This window comes from Ochotona princeps, chromosome 26 (genome assembly GCF_030435755.1).
Source record: "Ochotona princeps isolate mOchPri1 chromosome 26, mOchPri1.hap1, whole genome shotgun sequence".
Lineage (NCBI taxonomy): Eukaryota > Metazoa > Chordata > Mammalia > Lagomorpha > Ochotonidae > Ochotona > Ochotona princeps.
The window spans coordinates 7,165,124-7,188,919 of record NC_080857.1 but is presented as its reverse complement, the minus strand read 5'-3'; the positions used below and the strand labels follow the sequence as shown (position 1 = coordinate 7,188,919).

Sequence of the window (23,796 nt, the reverse complement as noted above, 5' to 3'; positions counted from 1 at the left end):
GGGGCAGGGCAGGGTGGGGTGGCGGGGGTCCCCCCTCCGCACGGAAGCGACCTCTCTGCAGAAAACCTGGTTCCACGAGATCCCGGCGAGGCCGGGCACCTGTTTCTCCTTGCAGCCGCCTTAGGGGCGTAAAGGACGGGCTCGCTTAGGCTCCGTAGGGCAGGGGCAGAGGAAAAGGGAGAGAAACAAGAGGATTATCCTGGTCAGCAATCGGGCCTCGCGGGGCAAGGGAGGAGCGCGCGCGCGGGTGCGCCCTGGGGGAGGAGTACACGTGCTGGGGAGGGGTGGGAGGCTGGCAGGAGGGGCGGAGAGAGGCGGGAGCAGTGAGCGGGAGGCGCCACCGGCTCGCAGACGCAGGCGCCGGCAGCCGCACACAAAGTTCCCCGGGGCGAGCTCATCCCCCGGAGGCCACTGGCGGAGAGGGTCGCGGGGGCTCAGGCGTCCAGATCTGCTTTTTTACCTAGTGTGTGGAGTGGGTCGCCGCTGCCGCCAGGCTCATCTACCGGGAAGACGGCCCCCGGCTGTGCAGCTGCTAAACTTAGGAGGGGGAGAAGGAGGAGGAGTATGCGAGTGGGCACGGCAGCGCGGAGCGCGGGGGCGTCGTGAGTGCTGCCTGCGGGCTCCTTCGGGCACTGCTGCCAAGCGAACGAGCCCAGGCGGAGCAGGCAGGTAGCAGATCCAGCGACCGGACTGCGCCAGCCCTGCGAACCAGGGCCGCCAGCGCCACCGTGCCGGCGTCGCCTTCTCACCACGGAGCCATGGTGCTCGGAGCGCGCTCGCCGCGCGCAGGACTCTGAGCTCCTATCGCACCGAGCATCCCTACCGCCTCTCTCCTCTCCAGCTTCCTTGCCCACGGGCCATGAAGCTTCTGCCCGGAGCCCCCTGCCTCTGATCTGTACATTGCTCGCTCCAGCCCCACTGCCACTGGGCCACAGATAGCATCCAAGCCCTGCTGCTCCCCATCGTCTCCCAGGGATTGAAGCCCAAGCGCTTGGAGATGGCGCTCCGGGGGACCCTCCGGCCGCGCAAAGTTCGAGGGAGGCGAGAGATGCTGCCGCAGCAAGTTGGCTTCGTATGTGCGGTGCTGGCCCTGGCGTGCTGTATGTCCAGCCTCTTCAGCAGCATGGGTAGGTGCCGGTGCAGACCCCCAGCCGCCGAGGGAATTGGGTTCGTGGGCTGGGAAGCCTTGGGTCAGCGCCCACTTCTTCCTTGCCAGGTGTGTCCCAAGGGACTCGCTAGTCCCCTCCCTGCCAAGCAGGCAGAGCGTGCCCAGGAGGGCTGATCAAGGCTTCGGGCTAGCGCCAGCTCCCTGGAGGCACAGGTCGCGGTTGCAGGCGTGTGTTACTAAGGCGAAAGCCAGAGCTGCTTCAGTCCCTGGAGCGAGCCTGGGGCGTGGGCTCTGTTGGGCTGGAGTGAGAGAAACAGGGTGTTTGACTCTCCTGTGTGTGCCTGGTCCCCGGGATGCTGGGGTCCATCTCTCGGCTCTGCCCTTGGCCCAAAGAGACTCCCAGGTGTCCTGACATGTCTGCTTTCATGCCTAAAAGCTTGGGGGCAACCTGTGGACCCAGTAATTGCTACCTTCTCTGTGTCCTTTCTCCTGAGTTTCCTTCATGCCCACAGAGGAGGAGGAGGGAGTGTTGCTTAGGCTATGCAGAATTCAGGTAGAGGGAGGAAACTTAAAAATACGTGTGTGTGTGTGTGTGTGTGTGTGTGTGTGTGTGTGTGTGTGTTGGGGGGAGGTAATGTGGAGTTGAATCCCAATGTCACCTTTGGAAGATAATTCTCAGCTCATTCCCATTTGGAGTTGGATGCTATGGACCTTCCGGAGTTCTTTTTTTTCCCCCTATGTAAAAATGTGGAGTGGTGGAAATGCTGGGAACTGAACCACAGAGTCCTGGAGCTAAAGCAGGTGGTACCTGCTGACCCAGGAAAGCCTTGGCTAGAGAGGACTCAATAGTAGTTAATAATGATACAATTGAGGGAACTGCATTAGACTTAAAAACCCATCACCACCTTCCCACACCCAAATTTGGTAACTTGAAGCTAGAGAGGGAAAATGTGACTCTTCGGGAAGAGCCCCAGGTGGTTCTGAAGTCTTCTTACCTGGTGCTTTGCAGTTGGGCCGGGTGGGCAGCTTTGTCCACACTCAGATACAGAAGTAACAAAATACTGTTAGCGTGGCTGCCCAGGTCCACTCCAGAGCCATAGAGTCCGAATGTGCAGCGTGACAAGTCCCCAGGTGACCCATGTCCACATTCACGTGTGAGGAGTTCTGGCCAGTCCCGTCAGCTGTCTCCGTCTGCATGTTGACTTCTGAGGCATAGCTGGTTCCTCTGGGGCACAGGCAACTGGCTTGTGAATGAGAACTTCAGATTCACTTTGCTAAGTCCAGTGTTGCACCTGCTATCAGAGTTCTGAGACCGCTCCATAGTGGCCAAGGTCATGTCTTCCCGTCCTGAACCCTCTAGAGTGAGAAGCAGTGAGTTAGAACCCTAGGATGGAGGCCTGTATGCAAGCAGGGGGTAGCCTGCTGCCAGTCAAGTGTCCCTGCCTTCAGCTGTCTGTGCATGGGCAGGCAGACTGTTGTTGATGTAACTACCTGCACACACACACACACACACACACGGTCATTTGGAGAGGGCTGGTGTTACACTGTTCATGGTTGACTCTCACTTTTTCAACCCAGGGCACAAGACTGCTGCTAGCCATCGGATTTTACCAGACTCATGGAGAAACAGAAAGCTGATGGCACCCATGAATGGGACCCAGGGTGAGAAGAACTGCACAGACCCTGGTAAGAAGTCTTCTCCTTCATCTGGCCTCCCCAGGTCTCAGGCCTAGCTGCAGAAGGGGCCTGCATGGATGCTTCCTGCTGGTTGGAGCAGCAGGTGGTGGCTTTGTTGAGCCTGGGTGGGTGCGAGGTGTTTGTTGCAATGCACCAAGAGCAGCATGATTTGCTTTACTGGGCAACTGAGAAGGTTGCAGATGAGACTTAGAAAATTTTGTTTCTTTCCGTGTTCTCACCATGCTCTTGGAGGTATCTTTTCATCCTCCAGTTTTTTGTTTGTTGGTTTGGCCTTCTCTCCTTTCTGCTCACCGGAGATGATCCGTGGTGATCTCGGGGCGTCACCTGCAGTTGCCCTCGTGGGTGATGCCTGGGTGGAAGCCCGCCAGTGCGGTTGGGTTTGTATTCTGGAAGGTTCCCCGGAGTGCCGTTCTGCCCAGGACACAAATTTTGCTTGCTGGAATTTTTAACTTCAGACTTCTTCAGGTGAGCAAGGACAGTGGGCCCCTGAGTTCAAGGCTTGTCTAATTTCCTGCTGTGAGCAGGCCTTCGTGAGGGAAGATGGTTTCCTCTTTTCTCATGAATATGTAGGGAATGTTCCTGCAAGTTGCGAGGTGTGTGGAAAGCACCTAGCCCTCAGACAGGGCCATTCTAAGCTTTAGTTCTGGCTCCAACCGTGGGGCTTTTGTGAGAGCACTCAGTGGGATGGTACATTCAGAAACCCCACAGGAATCAAGAGTTACTATTATAGATGGCTTTGCATTGAGACACAAACTCACATGCTCTTTGGCGATCTCTGCACTCTCATCTGTGCTGTGGGCAGATGACAGTGTCAGGGCTGTGGGAAGGACCAGGGTGGGCTCTGTGTGGGAGGAGGTGGAGCTCCCCGGGTGGAGGGCTGGGTTTGGACACTTCTGGATTCTCTTGTTTCCTTGTCCCCCATGGGGGCAGAGTATGTCTAATCTACAAGCTTAGGTAAGAGCCGGTGGGGGAGGAGATGCAAGTTGCTCCAAATCCCATGACTGCTAGGCGGTGCTACTGGCTTGGAAGGCAGGCCAATGTGATCAGCGTTTGTTGGTTTCCTGTGCTTATGGGGGCAGAGACCTTCACTCCATGCTCTTCCCCACACCGTCACTGTCCCTTCCTCAGGTCTCCTTTGGAATGTGGAGGATGGACAGGCAGGAGCTGGCAAAGAGCTAGACTTTACCTTGAGCTTGGGCATGGTGTTCCTGAGCCCAGCCTACCCTGGCAACCCCACAAGAGGCCGTATCTGTGTCATCTTCCATGTGTGGGTAGCCCTGTCACCTACCAGGGTCCTTGACTTTTTTTTATTTTTTAAAGATTTTATTGTTATTGGAAAGCCGGATATACAGAGAGGAGGAGAGACAGAGAGGAAGATCTTCCATCCGATGTTTTACTCCCCAAGTGAGCCGCAACAGCCAGTGCGCGCGGATCTGATGCCGGGACCAGGAACTTCTTCCGAGTCTCCCACGCAGGTGCAGGGTCCCAAAGCTTTGGGCCATCCTCGAATGCTTTCCCAGGCCACAAGCAGGGAGCTGGATGGGAAGTGGAGCTGCCAGGATTAGAACTGGTGCCCATATGGGATCCTGGGGCTTTCAAGGCGAGGACTTTAGCCGCTAGGCCACGCCGCCGAGCCCCAGGGTCCTTGACTTTTATGGGTCCTACCCTGCCGCTTCTGGAAGCTGCCAGGCCAGAGTTGGCATTAATCTCTCAGGCAATGCCTTGCTGCCATGGATCAATAATCAGGGGCAGAACATTTTGGTTCGATTGGGTTGTCAGGGAAGTAGGGGGTGGGCAGGGCAGGGACTTAGTCAAGTGGTTAAGATGCTGGCTGGTTGACACTTACGTCCTGGATTGGAGTGTCTGGTTGGGATACCCAGCTCTGATTCTAGTTTTATTCCGATGTGGGCACTGGGAGACAACAGTTAATGGCTCCAGTGACTGGGCCTCTGCCATCCCCAGGGGAGTCCTGGATTAAGTTCCTAGCTCTAGCCTAGTCTAATCTTGGTCATTGCAGGCCTTTGGGGAACAAACCAGCAGATGGGAAGCTCTCTGTCTCTCTGCCTCTCAAATAAATAAAATTTCTAAAAATGTATGAAATCAGTGAGCGGCTGTGACTCCCTCAGGTGGGCAAATTCAACAGAGGCTGATTCCTTCTAGTTGTGAGGTCAGCAGCTACACATCAAGTTAATGAAAGAGAGAGAAAGAGAGAGAGAAAGAGAGGACAGCTCTCCTGTGTCTTAGCACTAATCCCATTCTGGGGGCTCCATTCCCATGACCTCATGGAACCCTGGCCAGCTCCCAGGACTCACCCTCTAAATGCCATCACTTGCCAACCCTGTGGAGAACCCAAACCTACCTTACCCATGTCGAGAACCGAGGAGTTTCCAGACATCTCACGATGGTGGAACTTGGAGCAGGTGAACATAGCTGAGCGTGGGACCCGACGCTTTCCAAGTCCAGGCTCTGGCGGAGAGGCACCGAAGGGAGCTCCAGAGAAAGCAGATCACAGGGCCCAGCCCAGAGCCCCGAAGTCAGAACTGGTGGCAGATGTGTCGTATGGGCGACTGTGGGAGGTTCTGGGAACCTTGGCTGCCCTGCTGGGTCTTCATTGTGAGATCCCTGGGGAATCCAGGGCAGCATTCTAGTCACTGGGTCTCATGGCTTCTTTTCTCAGCTCTTCACAGCTGCCAATTCTATCTCTGGTTATGCTTTCACATTAGCCTATAAAAGGTGAAAGTCATGTTGAGTTTTTGCAGCCACCGTGGTGAGGGACCTCCATTTGGACATCTGTAGAGTGGCTGTGGTAGGTTTAGTGACAGCTTGCTCGTCTGGTTGTGAGAGCGACGTGAGATGCCATCTGTCACCCCCCCAGGGCACTGGCTTTTGTTTCTGTTCTTATCTTTTGGTCTGCTTTTCCAGACAACCAGAGCCAGCCTTCGTCTAGTGGGTACTGAGAACTGTCACCAATGGACTGTTAACAGGATGAGTAAGTTAACAGGTGAACAACCTGCCTAACTTTTTTCCTCTTCTGGAAACATATTTCTCATTTGGATATTTTTGACTTTTGAGGATTTGGGGCTCTGGAGAAATGGCCAAACAGATATTCCTTGCTTCTACCTGGGTAAACGTGTTTGCCTCTTGGTGAGTTATTTTACATTTGGGCTGTGTATCTGGATGGGCGTGGCTTCCTTGTATCTGAGCTCGAATAGGTGGTTTGTCCTCTTCCGTGTCACCCCAGTTCACTTGGGTTTCCAACCTCCCGTGTTCCATGTTTCAAATGAGGAAGAGGTAGTGAGGGGAGTTTGGTTTCCTCTGGTTGTTAGGGGAGGGATTGAAATGTTTCTGGTGAATTTGCTTAGCGTATTAGATTCTCCTCTTTCCAGACGTGGTCTGTAACATGTCGCTGTGTGTGCTCAGGAGGGTGCTTGACAGGGTCCAAAGGTGAAGGTGGGCTATGGTGCTTTGAGGAGCAGAGGAGGTGGACAGAGGGACTCTTGTGGCCTAATTGGTTCTGATTCACCCTTCTTTGGCACTAGGCTGTTGGAAAGGTGGTTGGTGGGAGGAGATGGGGGTGGAGTCTGGTGAGGGCAGGATATTGAACAGGGAGCAGGTGCTGGCCTGGGCTACAAGGGAGGAGATGAGATCTTATAGCAGGTTTCTGGGCAGGGATTCTGAGCAGAGAGAGAGAAATCCGATGGGGTGGGAGGGTGGACCCAAAGCTGCAAAATGTGCATCAGAGTGAGTGGGTGGGAGGTGCCATGGTCCCCAGGCAAGACAAGTGCCTGGGTTGTGAACAGGCGGCTTCTGGAAGCTGCTTCAGCAAGCTTGGGAGCCAAGTCACTCCTCCCAAGTTTAAAACATGTTACGTAAAAGCAAATCCTGCCTTGAAAAAGGAAGAACTGAACTGAACACCGTGGGCAGAGACCACAGTTGTGTTCCTGCCCCAGGTGGATGGGGCAGGAGTCTCAGCTGGGAGGAGAGCGCATTTCTAGACAGAACAACCTGCAAAGCCCCAGGTAGTTTTTGGGGACAGTGGTCTCCAACCACCTTAGGACAGCCACAGGTTTGCCGATCCCCACACCTGATGGCTGAGGAAGGCAGCAGCCTGTCAGTGATGTACCTGCTGTCTCCTGTTTGTGAGTGAGGTGATAGGAGGCTGACAGTCTGGGTTCTGGCCTTGGCTGTGTCAAGGTTGCACTTGCTGGCGCCTAGTGTTTTTTGTCCCCTTTCTCTCCATCTCCCCCTCTGTCCCTTAACAAAGCGACTTGCTGTGGATCAATTCTAAGATTTCCAGGGCCAGAAGAGGCTCCTGTCAGTTTGTAGTGAAGATGATGGTGCAACTCCCTGAAGGCAATGTGGCCGCATGACCCTAAGCAAGTCGCATAATCCCTTAAGCGTAGGGTTTTCTCTTTTGTAAAAAGTGCAAGGCAGAGCTGCCTACCTGTGCCGCAGGGCTGTTGGGAAACTCAGGTCCCATGGAAAAGAGAAATATTTTTAATTCACATTCAGCATGTGGTATGGTTGTTTCAACCTCTGCTGTGGCTCACATCCAGATGCTGGGCGCTGGGTGCTGGGTGCTACTCTGGGTGCGTCTATTAGTGGGGTGCATCTGTTAAAACTGCTGAAGCAGGACTGATGCCTTATTGCCAAGTGTGTCTTGATGGATATGTATTTACATTTGTGTCTGAATCCCACAGCAGAATCCTTCTACCCCAACCATGCCACATGGAGCCAGGCTTTACCGATGTGGGTGGACTGCACTACCAACCCATATCCTTATCTATAATTATTCATAACTAGTGGGGAGAGAGACGGGGGAGGAGGAGGATCTGGTGACACATTGCAGCTTGTCGCTGCCCAGGTGTCCCTCCTGTCCTCAGCCACAGCAAACATGTGTGCAGACCCCACTGCCTGGTCTGTTTCTAATCTCAGTGTGTTTGCAATCAAAAGTTTTTTTGGCCTTTTGCAAACTTTCAGGCCCATCTGCTAGCTGTCCCTCCTCCTTGCTGGGCCATCTGCTAACCTCCAGCTTGTAGACCATCCTCTCTCAATGTCGTTGTCGCCCGAGCCCCACAAGCTGGAGTGCGCCCACTCGGCTTCCTCTTGAACTCTGGGGAACGTTCCTGCCCAGAGTTAAAAATGGAAATCATTAAGCGTTGCCATGTGTTGCCTTGGGTGGAAGAGACCCAGCCGTTCCACTCAACGGGCAAGATGAAGGCTTGAGAAGGGATTCTTTTCCTCCCTCAACATTGTCCATTATTGAAGAGTCCATTGAAACATAGCATTTTACTAAAAAGGAAGAAAAATAAATGTACCGGAATAATTTTCTGTTTCTGCCGAGATGGCCGTGCCTGTCCGCCTGGGGAAGGGAATGGAGGTCCCTGTGTGACTGGGCAGGAAGGGAGATCTTGGTCCAGCACATCTTCCCTTTTGCAGAGGGGAACACACCTTGGCCCACCCTCTAGTCCTACACTCCCGGCGCTGGCTCAGCACAGTGCATGGCTCCAGCCTTGGGTCTCATAGTCACTGCCTGGGAAATCAGACGCAAGGTGTTTCTGCTATGTGTCTTTATACTAGGGGCCCTGAGGCTAGAAGGGACTGGGGGTGCCCAGGGTAAGATGGGGAATACAGGTTAGGGTTTAGATGATAGACAAAGCCACCTGTGACAAGGAAGGGTATCTGAGAGGAAAGAGTGATGGAGGGTGGGCTCCAGGCAATGTATGCTCTCATTTGGATTGATGATACTGGCGGTGGGAAGACTTTGGGCGGGAGGGACTCAGGTGTACCCTGAGAAGTCGCACCTGAAGGAGTGTGCAGTAGCCACCGCGGCGGCATACTCTTTGGGTGTTGGAAGGGGAAGGGAAAACAAACACTGGAGGATTGCCAGGCCTGGAGATAAAGTAACTAGGCTGTGGGGATTTATCAGGGAGTCAGCTCCAGGAAGGCAGTGCTGAATCTCAATGTGCTGACTGAGGTTTTGAAAGCAGAAGGATGGGCAGAGGCCTGGGAGATGCCGAGCGCTTGCTGCCCCTGGTGCAGGGTAAAGGTGCCCTCATTCACAGGTGAAGCTGGGCTCAGAGCCATCGTACCCCCAGGGAGCTCTACCCCCCAAAACATGGCTGCTGGCTCCCAGCTTGTCCCATCTAACCTGTTAACCCCTGGAGCCATTCTGGGTTCTTTACCCCGGAGTCCTTAACCCAGAATGGCTCCAGGGGTTTGGGGTTTTGGCACAGCAGGTAGTGCTGACCTCCCACATAGGCGCAGGTTTGTGCCCCAACTGCTCCACTTCCAATCTGAGCTCCTGCTAATGCACCTCGGAAAGCAAAAGAAGATGGCCTAAGTATTTGGGCCCATGTCACCCATGTAGGAGATCTCAAGGAAGCTCCTGGCTGGTGTTGGGCCCAGCCCTGGCTGTTCTGGCCATTTGGAGAGTGAACCAGCAGATGGAAGACCTCTCTCTCTGTAACTTTACTTTTCAAATTAACAAAATAAATGTTTAAAGGTAAGAGAAAAAGGATCCTGGAGACATACTGTGTAGTTTCCCATCCTCTGCCCTTCCTTGTTCTGCGACCTTGGAGACCTCTGTGTCCCCATGTGTGTGTTCACTCTTGCACACAACTGTGCATTCATGGAGGTCAGACAGCACCTTCCTCTCACAGGTTTGTGAAAACTCACGCTCACAGATGCCAAGTGCTTTCAAAGTGCCCGGCACATGGGAGCTGTTGAAATCACCTCTGGAAGCCCACCCAAACTGACTTGTGGTTTGACAGGTGGCTTCTGATGGTACAAGGGCAAATCTTGTAAACACAGCACCTTGAGTGAATGTTTGCGGGGCAGCCGCTTGGTCTGATAGTGGGGTGTCCCAATAGCGGGGTGTCCGAGTTGAAGTCCCAGCTCAGCTGCAGATTCTGGCTTCCTGGCTAAAGTGCACCCTAGAAGCGGCTGGTGAGGGCCCAAGTTCTTGGGTCCCTGCCATCCATGTGGTTGACTCGAATGGAGTTCTTGGCTCATGGCTTCAGCCTTGCCTAGTCATGGCTGTTGTAGGCATGGGCAGGGGAGTGGGGAGGGAGCCACTGGGTTACAGATCTGTCTCTGTGTCTCTCCATCTCTCTGCCTACCAAATGTAATGAAGAAGAAGGAAAAAAAGACTATCTGGGCTTACCACGGCTGTTTCTGATTCTGTGGGGACTGGAAGGTGTTGCCATTTTACATTACTGAGAGCTGGAGGGTTCCCAGACCACCCAGGTACCCCAGCCTGGAGTGTGTCTACCGTGATCCCGGTTCTGTCTGTTGGTGAGGTGGGACCCAAGGGATGTGACCTGCAGTTTGGGGACAAGAATTTGCGTTTTCCCCTGCATGTTGTTGTGCTAATCACCTTGGCTCTTGGAGGCTTCATTTCCTGTGAAATGGGCGAGCAGATGACACAGTCTCACCTGCCTAAAGGCTTTTGGGGGACTGAGCACTACGAATCTGCTCTCTGTTTTCTGCGTACATGTAGTAGACACATAACCCTTTGGGGACAGAGAAAAATCAGTCATTTGGGGGGATGGTCAGAGTTGATTCATAAAACCACAAATAGTGTTTGGTGGAATCGTTGTGTTTGGATTGTGGGCAGTGAAGGTCTCCTTGATGGAGTACTGACTGGAAGAGAAAACTCCCTCCATATAGCAGTTTTAATGATCCAGCTGTGGGTCAATGACATTTCGTGTGACACATATCTGATTGTACCTGCCGGCTTCCAGGAGAGCCATGGACTCCCTGAGGGACATGGAAACTGACCTGGATGTGGCCTCTGCCTCCTGGGAGCTTTTGATCACGTAGACTCGAAAGCCATAAGAGGAACTTGCAGGGGGAGGGGGAGAGCAGAAGGTCAAATAGGCGAGAATGGCAGCACTGAGGAGGCAAAGAATGCTTTGGAAGGGGAATCGAGCAGTAGGGCTTCAGCGGCACTGTTCCAAGTAGTTTGCACGCTTCCCTGTCGCTTGGAGGGGAAGGTGGCATTGCTATCATTTCTGTTTTTGCAAAAGAGGAAGACATAGAGGACATAAATGAATCACACTACGTCTTCTGATTTGAAATAGTCTGAGCTTGGATTTGAACTTGGGCAGCCTCATTTCAGAGCCTGTGTCCTTTGAGGGAAGAAGGTTAAGCCCTTTTCCCCCAAATTATCAACTGAGGGAATTCTGGATGCTGGGTGTGCGTGGGGCATAGGTGTATCAGTGGGTGTGGCTGATAAGGGTCATCCCATGATAGATGTTGGGGCTGACAGCCTTCAACACTGGAGACCTTGACTGTCTTCCCTGTGGGCAGCAGGAGCCCAGAGCTGTGTGGAAGTTCTCAGTGTTGTGCTAAGGGAGGACTGTTGCGAGCAGTTATAAGGAAATCCAGGTGAAGGTGGCAGAGGGAGGGAGGTGGAGCCCAGCTGTGCACCGTGTGTGGCGGGAGCTCTCTACCCGATCCTGGATGCAGGCAGTGGTCCATGGCACCACCACTTCCCAAGATGGGGAATGGGGAAGCTCTCTTTCCTTCCTTGGCTTCAGACCTGTTTGCACAGACCGTTGTGCTAGGAGAGCCTGGACTGAGCACTGTGGTTAGTAAAAAGCCACCATTCCCTCCCTCCCTCCAATTCTTTCTTTCTTTCTTTCTTTCCTTCTTTCTTCCTTTCTTTCTTTCTTTCTTTCTTTCTTTCTTTCTTTCTTTCTTTCTTTTTTTCTTTTTCTTTCTCTCTCTCTCTCTCTCTCTCTCTCTCTCGCTTTTCTTCTTTCCTTCCGTCTTTCCTTCCTTTCTTCTTTCCTTCTTTCCTTCCTTCTTTCTTTCTTCAGATTTATTCACTTTTATTGGAAAAGCAGATTTCACAGAGAGAAGCAGAGACTGAGAGAAATATCTTCTATCTGCTGATTCACTCCCCAAATGGCCACAACAGCTGGAGCTGAGTTGATTTGAATCTAGGATGTAGGCGCTTCTTCGAGGTCTCCCAGGTGGGTGCAGGGTCCCAAGGCTCTGAGGCTGTCCTCTACTTCTTTCCCAGGCCACAGGAGCTGGAAGGGAAGTGGAGCATCCAGGGCATGAACCAGTGTTTGTATGAGATACTGGTGCTTACAAGGGGAGGATTAGCCTGTGGAGCCATCGTGCCAGACCTGGCATTCTGTTTCTAAAGTGTACCATGATGGGTATCCTGAGGGCAGCTCTGGGTGGAACTCTAGGGGGCTGCAGGGACCAAGGTTGACAACCCCTGTCCGCATTGAGCCGCAGAGTGACGGACAAGGTGGGCTTGTAATTGCCACACGTGGTCCTGCTTGACAAAAAGGCCTGTCGTGGCTGGGAGACTTCACAGAGCGTGCAGCATATGAGCTGTTTTGTGACGCAAGTGGGTGTTTGCTGGACAGATGGGGAGGGTGGGATGTTCCTGGCAGTGGATACAGCCGCCGCAGAAATAGGATGGAAAGAGAGGAGCCAGGCAGCTCAGGGATGAGGGAGGTGTTTGCCATTGGCCTTGAGGTCAACAGCTTGGGCAGGGTGGTCCCTGAGGCCAGATTGGAACAAATGCAGGATGCAGGGCTCCGGATGCGGGGCTCTTGTCTGGTTTGTGTGAGGCTTGAACAGGGGAAAGGTGGCTGAAAGCTGAAGGTGCTGAGGCGGAGGTGTGGCAGGAGGAGGCGGCCCGGGGAGCTGCAGAGCCAGCCAAGGCGTGACTGTCAGCCTCCAGGAGTGCTACAACCCTAGGGCTGTGCCAGTGGGATGTGACCACCAAAAACCTAGAGCACCGTGGTGAAGGGTACATGGCTCTGCCCCTCCTGCCCTTCCCACACATGCTGATCACATTTTTGTCTTAGCAGGGCTTGGTCCAGCAGGATTTCCCAAGACCCCTGTGGCAGAGACGTTTACTGTGGACATGGCTGGAGATGAAGCATAGTTTAGCAAAGGGGAACTCTGCTCACTTCTAGGGGGGACCCCACACTCAAACTTCCCTCTGCTGGCTGCCTTTGCTGCCTCTCATGGGTCTACAAAGGGCAGTCAAGTGCCGGCCAGAGTATCCTTTAGCGTACACAGGCACCGGGTCCAGTGGCTGCAGCCCAGCCTCCCGCGTGGTCCGGTGGCTGCTGAATCCTAATTTCTTTACCGTGGCTATGCTTTGCAAAAAGCCTTTCATTGCTGAATAAGCTTCCAGGGCTATGAAGGTGTTGAGCCTGTGGGACCACAGGCCAGCAGATGTGGACAGAAGTCAGTAACAGGGTCACTGCCCTGAGAAACCTTTGGCTGGGAAGAAGCCCAGCACCCAGAAAGACGTGGCGGCTCCCTGGAGACACACAGGAGTGTCCATCAAGGCGATTAATGGAGTGGATAGAATGGCTTCTAAGCGTGATTACAGATGCTAAGTAGCTCTGGCTTATTAGTTAAGCCCTGGGGAGGCACTGGCTAAAGAAGGGGCACAGTGATGGCCCTGGCTGCCTCGGGCTGCACTTCGGGAATTGCCAGGCCAAGAGGAGAGGAACTGAAGGGCGGTGGTCCCCACTTACCATGATGCTGTGCTAACCTCCCTCTCACCCCTACTGCCCCCAGCCTGGGCTACTTCCTGGAGCTGGGGCAGCTGCTGGCGGGGAGGAGTTACGTGCCCAAGCATTGGAACTGCAGCAGAAGGGGTCCCCTATGCCTTTGCACTCCTGTGTCTAGGCACTTCTGAGGGTCTCAGAGAGGGCAAGCCCTGGGAGGAAATGACTTGCATCTCTTTGATTGCTTCAGCCTTAGCGTGTGGCACTTAAGTGTCACATACAGCTCCCATGCAGCTTGGTGTGACAAGTAGCTAAATAGCTTGGGGGCTGTGGGTGACCCACATGCATTAGAAGGAGAGAGACAGTAGAGGCAGGCAGGCATCTGCGGATCACAGGCACTGTGAGGGGGTGGCACAGCGGCTGCCGCAGCCACCTGGGGACCAAAGTCTGAGGGGGCTGGAAGACATCAAGAAGGAAGGCGGCCGTGCCCGGTGACGGGGAGCAGGGCTGCTCCAGCTCTCACGGCTCTTGGTCACCTGGGGACCTTGTTAAGAGGCAGGTGCAGGAGACCTGGGGCATGGCCTGAGGGTCTGCATTTCCATGGAGCCCGTCTACACATCACAGGTTGAGGAGTGAAAGTTGAGTCTGCCTGGCCAAGACTTGGGTCTCTGCGCTGCCATGGAGTTTTGTGTGCCCAGCGTCGTGGCCTACATACAGGCAGAGTTCAATGACAGGAGGCTTCTGCTTTTAGAGTCTGATCCAGCCCCTTCTAACTTGCTGCCAAGAGCCTTGGTCCCAACCAGGTATCCATATCATCTCCCACTCATGCTGTGGAAAGTTCCCAGGTTCATATAGCTTAGTGGTGGACCACAGACTTCACTACTCCTAGAGGCAGATGAGGTGACCATGTGAGTTCAAGGTCGGAGACACTGTGCAATCTGAAACATTTGCATTTTAGACATTGGTTTGGTTTCACTGTGGTGGAGTAGATGTACTGTTGGGTCGTTGCCGTAACTTCTGAGAGTCCCCAGGTCTATGGCTTTTGGTGCATCCACATGGCCACACATCATCACCATCATCCTGCACCATGATTCTCCCCAGACAGAAACTTGGCACCCAGCCCCTGACACCCACTCTGCTTGCCTTCGTAAGAGACAATAGCAATAACACAACGAGTGATGGGTGCCACGCTTGGACTCACCATCTTCCCTGTTGCGGTGTTTGTGATCAGCCACCTGTTTTTTTCCATGGGACCGCATCTCGAGAGCTGCCTTTGGGATGCAGTCCATGGTGCGCGACCCTGCTCCTTCAGTGTCTCTTTCCAGGAGTAGCTGGCAGACAGTGAAGAGCCGCTGCAAGCTTCATAGAAATTCACCGCCTTCCCCCTACGATTAGGTGATGGGTACCTGCGACTTCTGCTCACCCTGGAGGCCAGGGTTTTCCAGCCAGATTCTCTGTGCCTCCTGGACCGGTGAGCTTCTCCACTCCTGTCTCATCTGCTGCCTGTGAGGTTGACATCTGTTCAGACAATCTGCTCTCTTGCGTGTTTACTCTTTTGTTTATTTTTCCAAGAAATCCAAAAGCCTCAGATGTGGGCAGAGCTTTGCAAAGCGGAGATGAATTGATCAAGGCTTGCCCTAGGGAGTCTTCAGTGTGAGAGGAGGAGGAAGAGTAACTCCCAGGTGTGAGTGGATCATGATGGGCCAGGAACTCCGTGTGCGCCCCGCTCTGCCACACACACACATACACCCTCAACAAAGCCCAGTAGAGACCTGATTCTTGACCCATCCGTGCAGTCTCTAACAAACATGGCTGAGATGTCCACAGAAGGCAGAGTATTGCAGGTGGGAAGGGTGATCCCCCACTTGCCAGGAATCAGAAGCTGTGTTCTGAGAGGAGGGGGCATTGTAAACTGCCTTTCTGGAGCAAAAGTCAGATCTGTGTCTGCGAGAGGCAGAAGACTGTTCCTTGTGGGCCTGTCTGCGAGAGGCAGAAGACTGTTCCTTGTGGGCCTTCATGAAGGAGTTGGCCTTGATGGGATGGATGACCTTGACCCTGTGGATGGAGGGATGTGCCTGGATTGAGGTCCCAGGTGGAGGCTTTTGTGACAGCCTGTGTCATGGTGACGGCCAGGGCTACCTGTGGTGCAGGTGGGAATGAGACTTGCATTGTGGGTTATTTGATATGCTGACATTGGACATGGATGTGTGACTCGCTTTGACCAGATGGCCTGCAAGCAGACAGGACACACGCTGTGTCTGAGCAGCAGCTCACGCTTTGTCCTCTCCCATGAGGATGGTGTGTCCTAGGTGCTTGGGTTGCAGAATGGGAAGGCAGGACCAGCCTGCCCTTGGTGGCCATGCTGTGCTGCAAGGGAGTGAGGAAAGCATGGTGTTGGCCACCAACGACGTGGGGATGCCTGAGGCGGGAGCCTAACCCGCTGCAGACTGCCTGACACCAGCCTGTGGGCAGTGGGTGGGAAGGAGGCCAGCCTCTTGCCTAGAGAGGGGGAGCTTGGTCCTGCTGAGCCATCCTGGAGCAGAGAGAGCAGGGCTGACCTGATTGGACATGCATCCAGGTGCTTCCTGGTTCCAACAGGCTGCCTTGGGCTGTGGGTGGAGGTGCCATCGGAGAAGCCATGCCAGGGCCTGGGTGAGCTTCTTGTTGTCTTCCTGCATTGGAGCTACCTCAGATTCTGCTGTTTCACAAACTGTCACCAGGTAAAGGTGTGACACAGCTTGACAGAGGAGACTAAGGAATGTGGGGGTCTGGGCACCTGTGGGGTGCCTTGCAGGTCAGGGCAGCCCCGGAAAAGAGCCGGATGCTTTAACTGGGCTGGGGCTGGTTTGGATCTCAGTGCAGGTGTCCCTGCTGCGCATTAACCCGTTACTACGGCATGCATCCAGCAGAGTGGTGGACAGCACAGGCTCTCATCCCAGACTGCCTGGGAAGGAAGCCTGGGGCATAATGCAGATTAGCTCTACGATGCCTCAGTTTCCCTCTCTGTAGTACAGTGCTAGCCACCCTGCAATGGGGATGTCTTAGGGCTGGTACAGAGGGTAGAAGTTATTTATTGAGAACCCCTGAGTGCCAAGCACTGTGCTGGACACTGCAGACATCAGTGAACACCAAGTCGGGCCCCTGGAGCTGGTAGGTGTTAGTGGAGGAGGCAAAAAAGAACTATCCAAATCAGTACATGGTAATGTCAAGTGTCCACAACTGGATGAGTGGTAGTGAATCTTGGTGGCCCCTTGTGCTGTCATGTGCTGTAGGTTGCAAAGAGTTCAGGGTCCCTTCCACCACACCCACACCCCATCGGTATGTAGTTCCCCTTGTATCATCCTTCTGTGCACTTGCTGGTTCATTTTTCCCCTTAAGATGTGCAGTAAGGCCGGTTTCAGTTGAGAAATCTGAAACGGACCTAGCGTGCTGTTTGCATTCTCTGGACCTCATCTGCTGTGCTTTACTGGGAGTGAAATGTTCCCAGGGCCTCCTTATGGGTTGGCTTTTCAGAGCTCAGAACCACCGTGGGGGCACGGGGCCGGGCTCTGTGCCCAGGGGTGCAAAGCTGGAAGCTGGACTCAAATGAAGGCTTGGCTGCTGACACTGCTCACGATCCGGAGTCCTGAGCTGCATGCTCTTAGAATCCCATCCAACAAAGCATCCTGGGTGGAAGGGCAGGGGTGAGGATGCCCTGAGTTCCCAGGTGGAAAGCCCGATGCAAGGGACAGGGTTGAAATCCTCCCCCAGACTTGACAATGTCCTTGATCAACTGGAGGTGCCCTTGAAGGACATTTTGTGTTTTGTTTCTGACACATGAGGCTTTGAGTTTGAGGTAGTTGTGGACTCACATGGAGCTGTCAGAAGTAGGACTCCTGAGCCCATGCTTTGCTTCTTTCCCCATGCGTAATCCTCTGACACTCTGTAATCTGACATCACTACCAGGACAGTGACATTGAAGTAATCAAAATACAGGGGCTGGTGTGTGGCACAGTGGGTAGAAGCCTCTGTCTGCAGCACTGGCAGTGGTCACTGGTTCGTATCCTGACTGCTGCACTTGCAATCCAGCTCCTGGCTAGTGGCCTGGAATAAAGCACTGGAGGATGGCTCAACTCACATGCTTGGGCTCCTGCCACCCTGCCTTCTGCCTGTCCGAGCTCTGGCCATTGCAGCCATACACCAAAATGTTGGCTCCAAGAGCCAAAACTGTGTGACTGCCAACCTGACCTTGCCAAAGTTTGGGATTTTTAGGTTCGCAGTGCTTAGCTTGTGGAGTTCATGCAAGTATTCCAAATGCCAGAGCACTCTGAGATCAGAGACACTTCTGGACTTGAGTAAGTTGGCGAAGAGATAGCCATCTTGTTCCTCTGCAGAGCATGGGGTTTTGGAATAACTGACCCAGCAGTTGCACTCCCAGCCTCCCGGTGCCATGTTGGCTTCTGCCAGTTTTTGCAGTTATGGCCATCTAACTGTATGTAAGTCAGTAAGGACTGGTTAAACACGTTGTAACCCAGGCATCCAACAGAATACTCTGTAGCAGATCAAAGAGTAGGGGAAAACACATTAAAAATATAATCCACATTGCCCTGTGGTAACAGGGAATGAGAGGTAGAGAATAAAGCATCGGTCCTGCTCCTAGATATGTGTTCTCTTGTATGCATGAGCTGTAATCTATTTGGCGCATCCTTTGTGTATACCTATCAGTTGTCTTGCAGCTAAAGCTCATAGAAAACAATGCTGCCATGGGTGGCTTAGCACGGAACTGCTAGGTCAAAGCAAATGTGAATCTGCCCTTTTGGCAGGGCCAAATGGCCCCCTGTCCAGTTTGTACCAATGGCTGACGTCTGTCCGAGCCATCACAGTCACAGACGAGAGGGCCCTTCGCCCTGCTGGTGGTGTTTTCAGGCGTGCTGGAGAGTGGCGCCTGGGGTTTCGGGGCAGGGCTCATAGGTTGAGCAGTTTTTTCTACCAAGGCTGTTGGTGTTGCTCATATCTGTGCAAATGTTGGATTAGTGCTCACACACAGTGGCGTGCCTGCAGCAGAGTGGCTGTGTTTATGGTTTAGGGTCACAGCAGAAACTAGAATGGACAAATGCCTGCCCTCTTGGAGCTTCTAGTGTGGTGAGCAGATGTTTAGGTGGCACCTTCTGTGCGTTTGCCTTGCATGTGGAGCAGGGGTGGGGTGGGCCACGCCTGTGTGTGTAGGTGTGTGTGTGCATGCGCGTGTGGCATCATGTGGCTGCCCAGTTTGGATTTGGGAGTGTTCTAGGATTTGAGGTTAGGAGTGACCTCTTTCTAGAAGTATGAACTGGGCTTGGGAGGAGCACAGCACAGAACAGGACTTGGGAGACCGGGCTACTCTCTGGGTTAGGGGCCCCGGTACAAGGACACCCTGTTCTCTGACACCTGTCTCCCCTGGAACCCACTACCCTGACCTGGGGGAATCACTACTCCATGGTCAGAATCTTGATAAATCTGTTTGATTTTTTTTTTTTTTGTCTTAACAGAAAGCCTTGGGTGGGCAGGATTTGGTACAGAGGTCAAGATGTCCCCTTGGGAAGCTCCTGTCCCGTGTTGGAGGGCCTGGGCTTAAGTCCTGACTCTGCTTCTAATCCACCCTCCTGCTCACACACATCCCAAGGAGCGGCAGGTGATGGTTCAGGCAGTTGGGTTCTTACCACCCACCTGGGAGAGCCAGGTGGAGTTTGCCACCTTCTGGCTTTGGCCTGACCCAGCCCTGACTGTGTTGTGACCATTTGGGAGAGAAACCCAGTGGATGGGAAGTTCCCCTCTACTTTGCCCCACCTTTCAAATAAATAAAAACTGGAAAAGCTCTGTGTGTGCGTGGGGTTATACTGAGCCACATGCGTGTGTCAATGGGTACACACACACATACACACATACACTCTCTCTTTACTCAACACTCGTAGTTGTGCCCTTGTTCTGCTTGTTGTTGTGGTGGCTGCCCATTGTTGTGATTGTCCTGTATAGTGGAGCAGAACACAATTTCCCCATGTGATAGTGGGGTGTCTGCTGTGAGAAGTTCAGACCAACGAAGCTCCCACAAGCACCTTTGCCCCCATTCCCTGGCACCGCTGGGTACTGCCTGCAAGTAGATGGCCCTGTTGCATCATCTGGTGGGTCCCAGCATCTGTGCTAATTGAGTGGTCCTCTGCGGGGACTGATGAGTCCTGGGACCTCTGTATCTTGGCTCTGTTCAGTGGTGACGCCTGGGATGGGATGGCCATGCTGAGAAAAATGTGGGATTGCATTGTGGCTGCACTTCTCTGCTTTCTCTTAATTTTAGCAAAGATTTATTTATTTGAAAGAGTGACCTAGAAGAGAGAAAAAAACACATCTTCTGTTTACTGGTTTACTTCCCAAATGGCCACAATCATTAATAAAAAGGATAAAAACAAGCATTTTTCCTGCACACAAGAGGATATTTCAGTGGCTATTGAATTAAGGAAAATCTACTCATCTTGTTAGAAATCGTGGAATGAAGACACTGACTCCCTGATTTGATCACCACACACTTTATGCTGGTATAAAATGATTTTATTATATGCTATGTCAACTGAGAAACAGTGTGGGACTATTGTGGTGCTACAGGTTAAGCCGCCAGTTGCAACACTGGCATTCCAAACTAGGCAACGAATTGAATTCTGGCTGTCCTGACTGAGTACTGGGCTGGCCTAGGCTGAAGCCAGGAACTCCATCCTGGTCTCCCATGCTACCAGTTGGATAATTAGTGGCATGAAGTTGTTTTGTTTTGTTTGGAGTTTTCTTCGTTGTGTGGAAACAAGACTCTCGTTCAGGAATTGTTCCCTCTCACTTCAGGTGTTGCACGTTCCCTTTGCTGTCAGTGGGAATTTGAGGACTGTCCAGGCAGATGTGTGTTGTCTTGTGTTTCCAGAAAGGCCGGGGCAGACACTGGGACTCATGGTTGTTTGGAGGAGGGCATGGCTCAGAGCAAGGGTGCATAACTAGGCAGATCTTTTACCCAAAGCAGTGTCCTCTCTAGGCCCAGCTGGGCATTGGTGGACCTAGGGACAGTGGAACTGGTAGGAATTTGAGTCTATTTTTTAAAGTTATCTGTGTCTTTTTTTTATTTTAAAAAAGATTTATAAAGAGAAGTAGAAACAGGGAGAAGGATCTTCCATCTACTGGTTCACTTCCTAAGTGGTTGCAACAGCTAGAGCTGAGCCAACCTGAAGCCAGAAGCCTCTTCTGGGTCTCCCATGCAAGTTCAGAGTCCCAAGGCTTTGGGCCATCTTCTGCTGCCCTCCCAGGCCACACTCAGGGAGCTGGATGGGAAGTGGAGCAGTTGGGATACGAACCAGCATCCATGTGGGATGTTGGCACTTGCAAGGGAAGGATTAGCCAAGGCCCATCATCTGTGTTTTAACAGTATCCTGAAGACTCTAAATCCCTAGGTCCAGGGGAAAGAGTGACAGGGCCAGAAGAGGCAAGGAGAGGAGAGGGACAGATAGGATCTGCGTGTGCTTGGTTTCCTCCCAGGGGTTGTAGTGGATAGGGCTGAAATCAGGATCCAGGAGCTCCATCCTGGTGCCCCATGCAGGTGCAGGCACTGAAGCTTTTGAGTCCTCCTCCTGTCCTTTCCTAGTTGTACTAGCAGGGAGCTGGGTGGGAAGCAGGGTAGCTGGGACGCTGGCTGTGTGAGACAGGATGCAGCTTAACTAACCACTGTTCTACAACACCAACCTCAAAATGAATGTCTTGAGTGAGTGGATTGCAGGCATTGTCCCTGGGCAGAGGTCAAACCCAAGGAGGAAATTTTTCTTATTTTTAATTTAGATCACTTGACTGCCTCCATCCTGGGCAGGTGCCACATGGGAACATGAGGATTGAGGGCTGCTGCATTCCACTCTGCCTCCACGGCCGAGTGACACTTCTAGGATAGTAGACACTCCCAGGATACAGGGGACCTCAGGGCTGAGCATGGGGGTGGGGGCAGACAGGCACCCAGGCACCTGCAGCTTGGAACCTGGTCCACCCGCATGCTGTCCCCAGGCTGTGAGCTGACCTCAGTCGGCTAGCAGCCTGTGGGTGGGGTGCCTCTGGCCTTGCACGCTGCAGGACTTGGTGTCCCTGGAGGATTGCACCTGTTGCGATGGAACAGATGGCTGGTGCTGAGGGCTGCCACACGCAGCATACACCTACCTGATCTGCTTCCTGGACACCCCTTGCCTGCCTCCTGCTTTGGTTCAAGTCTGTCTGGGATCCCTAGCTGAAAAGCTGCTGGTGCTCCTTCTGTAAACATCTGCCATTACGCTGGGTCACAGGATGCCATGACCATGTCGCCCAGGGTCACTTCCTGGCCTGCGCACCTGCTGGCTCCCCTGCCTGGTGCCCTTCCCAGCATCCTCTGCTGGTACCTCTGGTGGTTTCTTCCCAAGCCCAGTGTCCACAGCTGCCCCTTGCTAGCAGTAGTCCCAGCCTGGCTTAGGCAGAGTCAGGCATTCTGCTTTCCACAAATGCCTTCGCAGTGTAATTAGATTATAATTTTGAGTGTGTCACATAATTACTTTATCATAATTAGCTGTCTTGCCAGATAGGCTGTGGGTACCTCGTCTCCTGCTCCATCAGGGGTTGCTGTGTGCTGGTTTCAAGGACCAGATGTTGGTGGTTGGTGCCTTCCTGGGGGACCCCGCCATATTCTGTGGCCAGAGCCTTCTGCCAGGCCCCTGGGAGCAGAGTGGGGGAAGGGACAGGTAAGGCCCGCAGGGGGAGAGGCGGGGCAGAGCACATGCGCGTGCTTACACAAACACAGGTTGGAAACAGTGTGTACGCATCAGCAACAGCTGTGGCGTGGGGGAGAGGAGGGTGAAGCACACAGCACGACAGATAAGAGCCCTGCTTAGAGTCCTGTCTGTCACAGGAGACTGGGGCATGGGGAGGGAGGCCATGCTGCCAGGATGCTCTGCTCCCACCTCTGCTCCCCCAGACCCCACTGCCCTGGGTCCCCAGCTGCCCTCTCAGATGACACGTTGCATTCGTGCCCAGGCTGGTGTCACAGGCATATTACTTGGTTGATTGCCAGCCAGCGAGGGTATCTCTCGCCCTCCTCTCTCTCCCTCTCAGCAAGTTGTTCTCTTTCCAAATGTGTCCTGGGCATCCCTCTCTCCCTAACTTGCCTTTGCTTCTGTCTGACCCTCTTCCTCTCCTTCCTTCCTTCCAGCTTAGCTTGTGTGCTGCCTCCCCTGGGGAGCCCTCTTGGATTCCCCCAGTCTGAACCAGGCTCTCCTCCCCGTGCCCAGCCAGACCACTTGATGTTCATGGTGTTGACATCTTTGAAGTCCTGTGTACCGCCTCCAACCTGGTTGCCACCAGCCCTGTCACAGGAGTTCCCTGAAGGCAAGGGCCTTGTGCTCATGCCTGGCCAACACTGGCTGTCCCAAGGGAGAAGTCTGAGTGAAAGGTAAATTCACCTTGTGGGGTCCTGGAGAGGGGCAGGGGTTGGTGAGACCAGGGCTGCCAAACACTGGGGTTCCTAAGATAAACACAGTGGCCCCCAGCCTCATTACGCTCTCTATGAGCCCCCATCTGGAGTGGAGCCTTGGGAGTAAAAATTAGTTGTTTGGAATGCAGAGTGATGGAGTTAGAGAGATTTTCCATCCCAAATAGTCACAGAGGCTAGAGTCAGGAACTCCGTTCAGGTCTTCCAGGTAGGTGGCAGGATGCCAGTGCTTGGGTCATGATCTGCCTGCCACCCTCATGGGTGCATTAGCAGGGAACTGCACCAGAAGTGGAGCAGCTGGCACTTGAACTGGGACTCTGATGAGGAGTGGTGGCATCACAGGCAATGGTTTAGTGTGCTGTGGATAAGCTTCAAGCTCGGAGTCAAGGCCTTCGTGGCTGCAAGGGCTGGTCCAGGAGTGCTTGGATGGACCCTGCACTCCCCAGGCTTTTCCAGGCCCCTGTTGACTGGGTCCTGATACCTGCATGGAGGCCATTGTGGGAGCTTCTGGCACCGCTTTGTGCTTCCCTTTCCCCCCTAGCCACCCTGGCTTGGGCACTGCTTATAGTGTCTTATAGTGTTGCGTATTGGTGGCAAGCAGCCAGCCTCACTTCCCAGGGTCTGCAGTTACATGGGGTTGAGGCAGTAGAGTGGGGAGGTGGGTGGAGGGTTGCATGCTGTGACCCACTCAGATTCCAGATGATGGCAGTGGCGACTCCTCGCTGCTGGTCATTCGGCATGTGGTGGTTGCTACTCTTGGCATTTTGCATGTGCCAGCTGTTACTTCACATGATGAAACTCCAGGAAGCAGGGGCTGGGAGCTTGCTGTGTGGCAGGCAGAATTCTAGACCCTTGGTGTGTGCCAACTGGTTTTATCTGCCCAGCTTTCTCAGAGGTTGGCACTGTGACACCCCATTTTCTAGAATGGGCCACTGAGGTCAGGGGAAGTTCAAAAATTGTGACAAATGCAGGTGTTCTCCCCTCCCTTGCCCAGCTGTCTGCCAGCTGGCAGGTGA

General features: G+C 53.4%; 1 protein-coding gene across 2 annotated transcripts in view; it reads left to right on the top strand.

Moving 5' to 3' along the window:
* Positions 1–373: 373 nt before the first annotated feature.
* SLC24A4 (solute carrier family 24 member 4) overlaps positions 374–23,796 on the top strand; it is an 88,865-nt gene continuing 65,442 nt past the window's right edge. For both annotated transcript variants that reach the window (XM_004584332.2, XM_004584331.2), the window contains exons 1-2: positions 374–1,127; positions 2,687–2,794. In XM_004584332.2, coding sequence (XP_004584389.2) covers positions 998–1,127; positions 2,687–2,794 — 238 coding nt within the window. In that variant the 5' untranslated portion in view covers positions 374–997. The remainder of the gene's footprint in view (positions 1,128–2,686; positions 2,795–23,796) is intronic.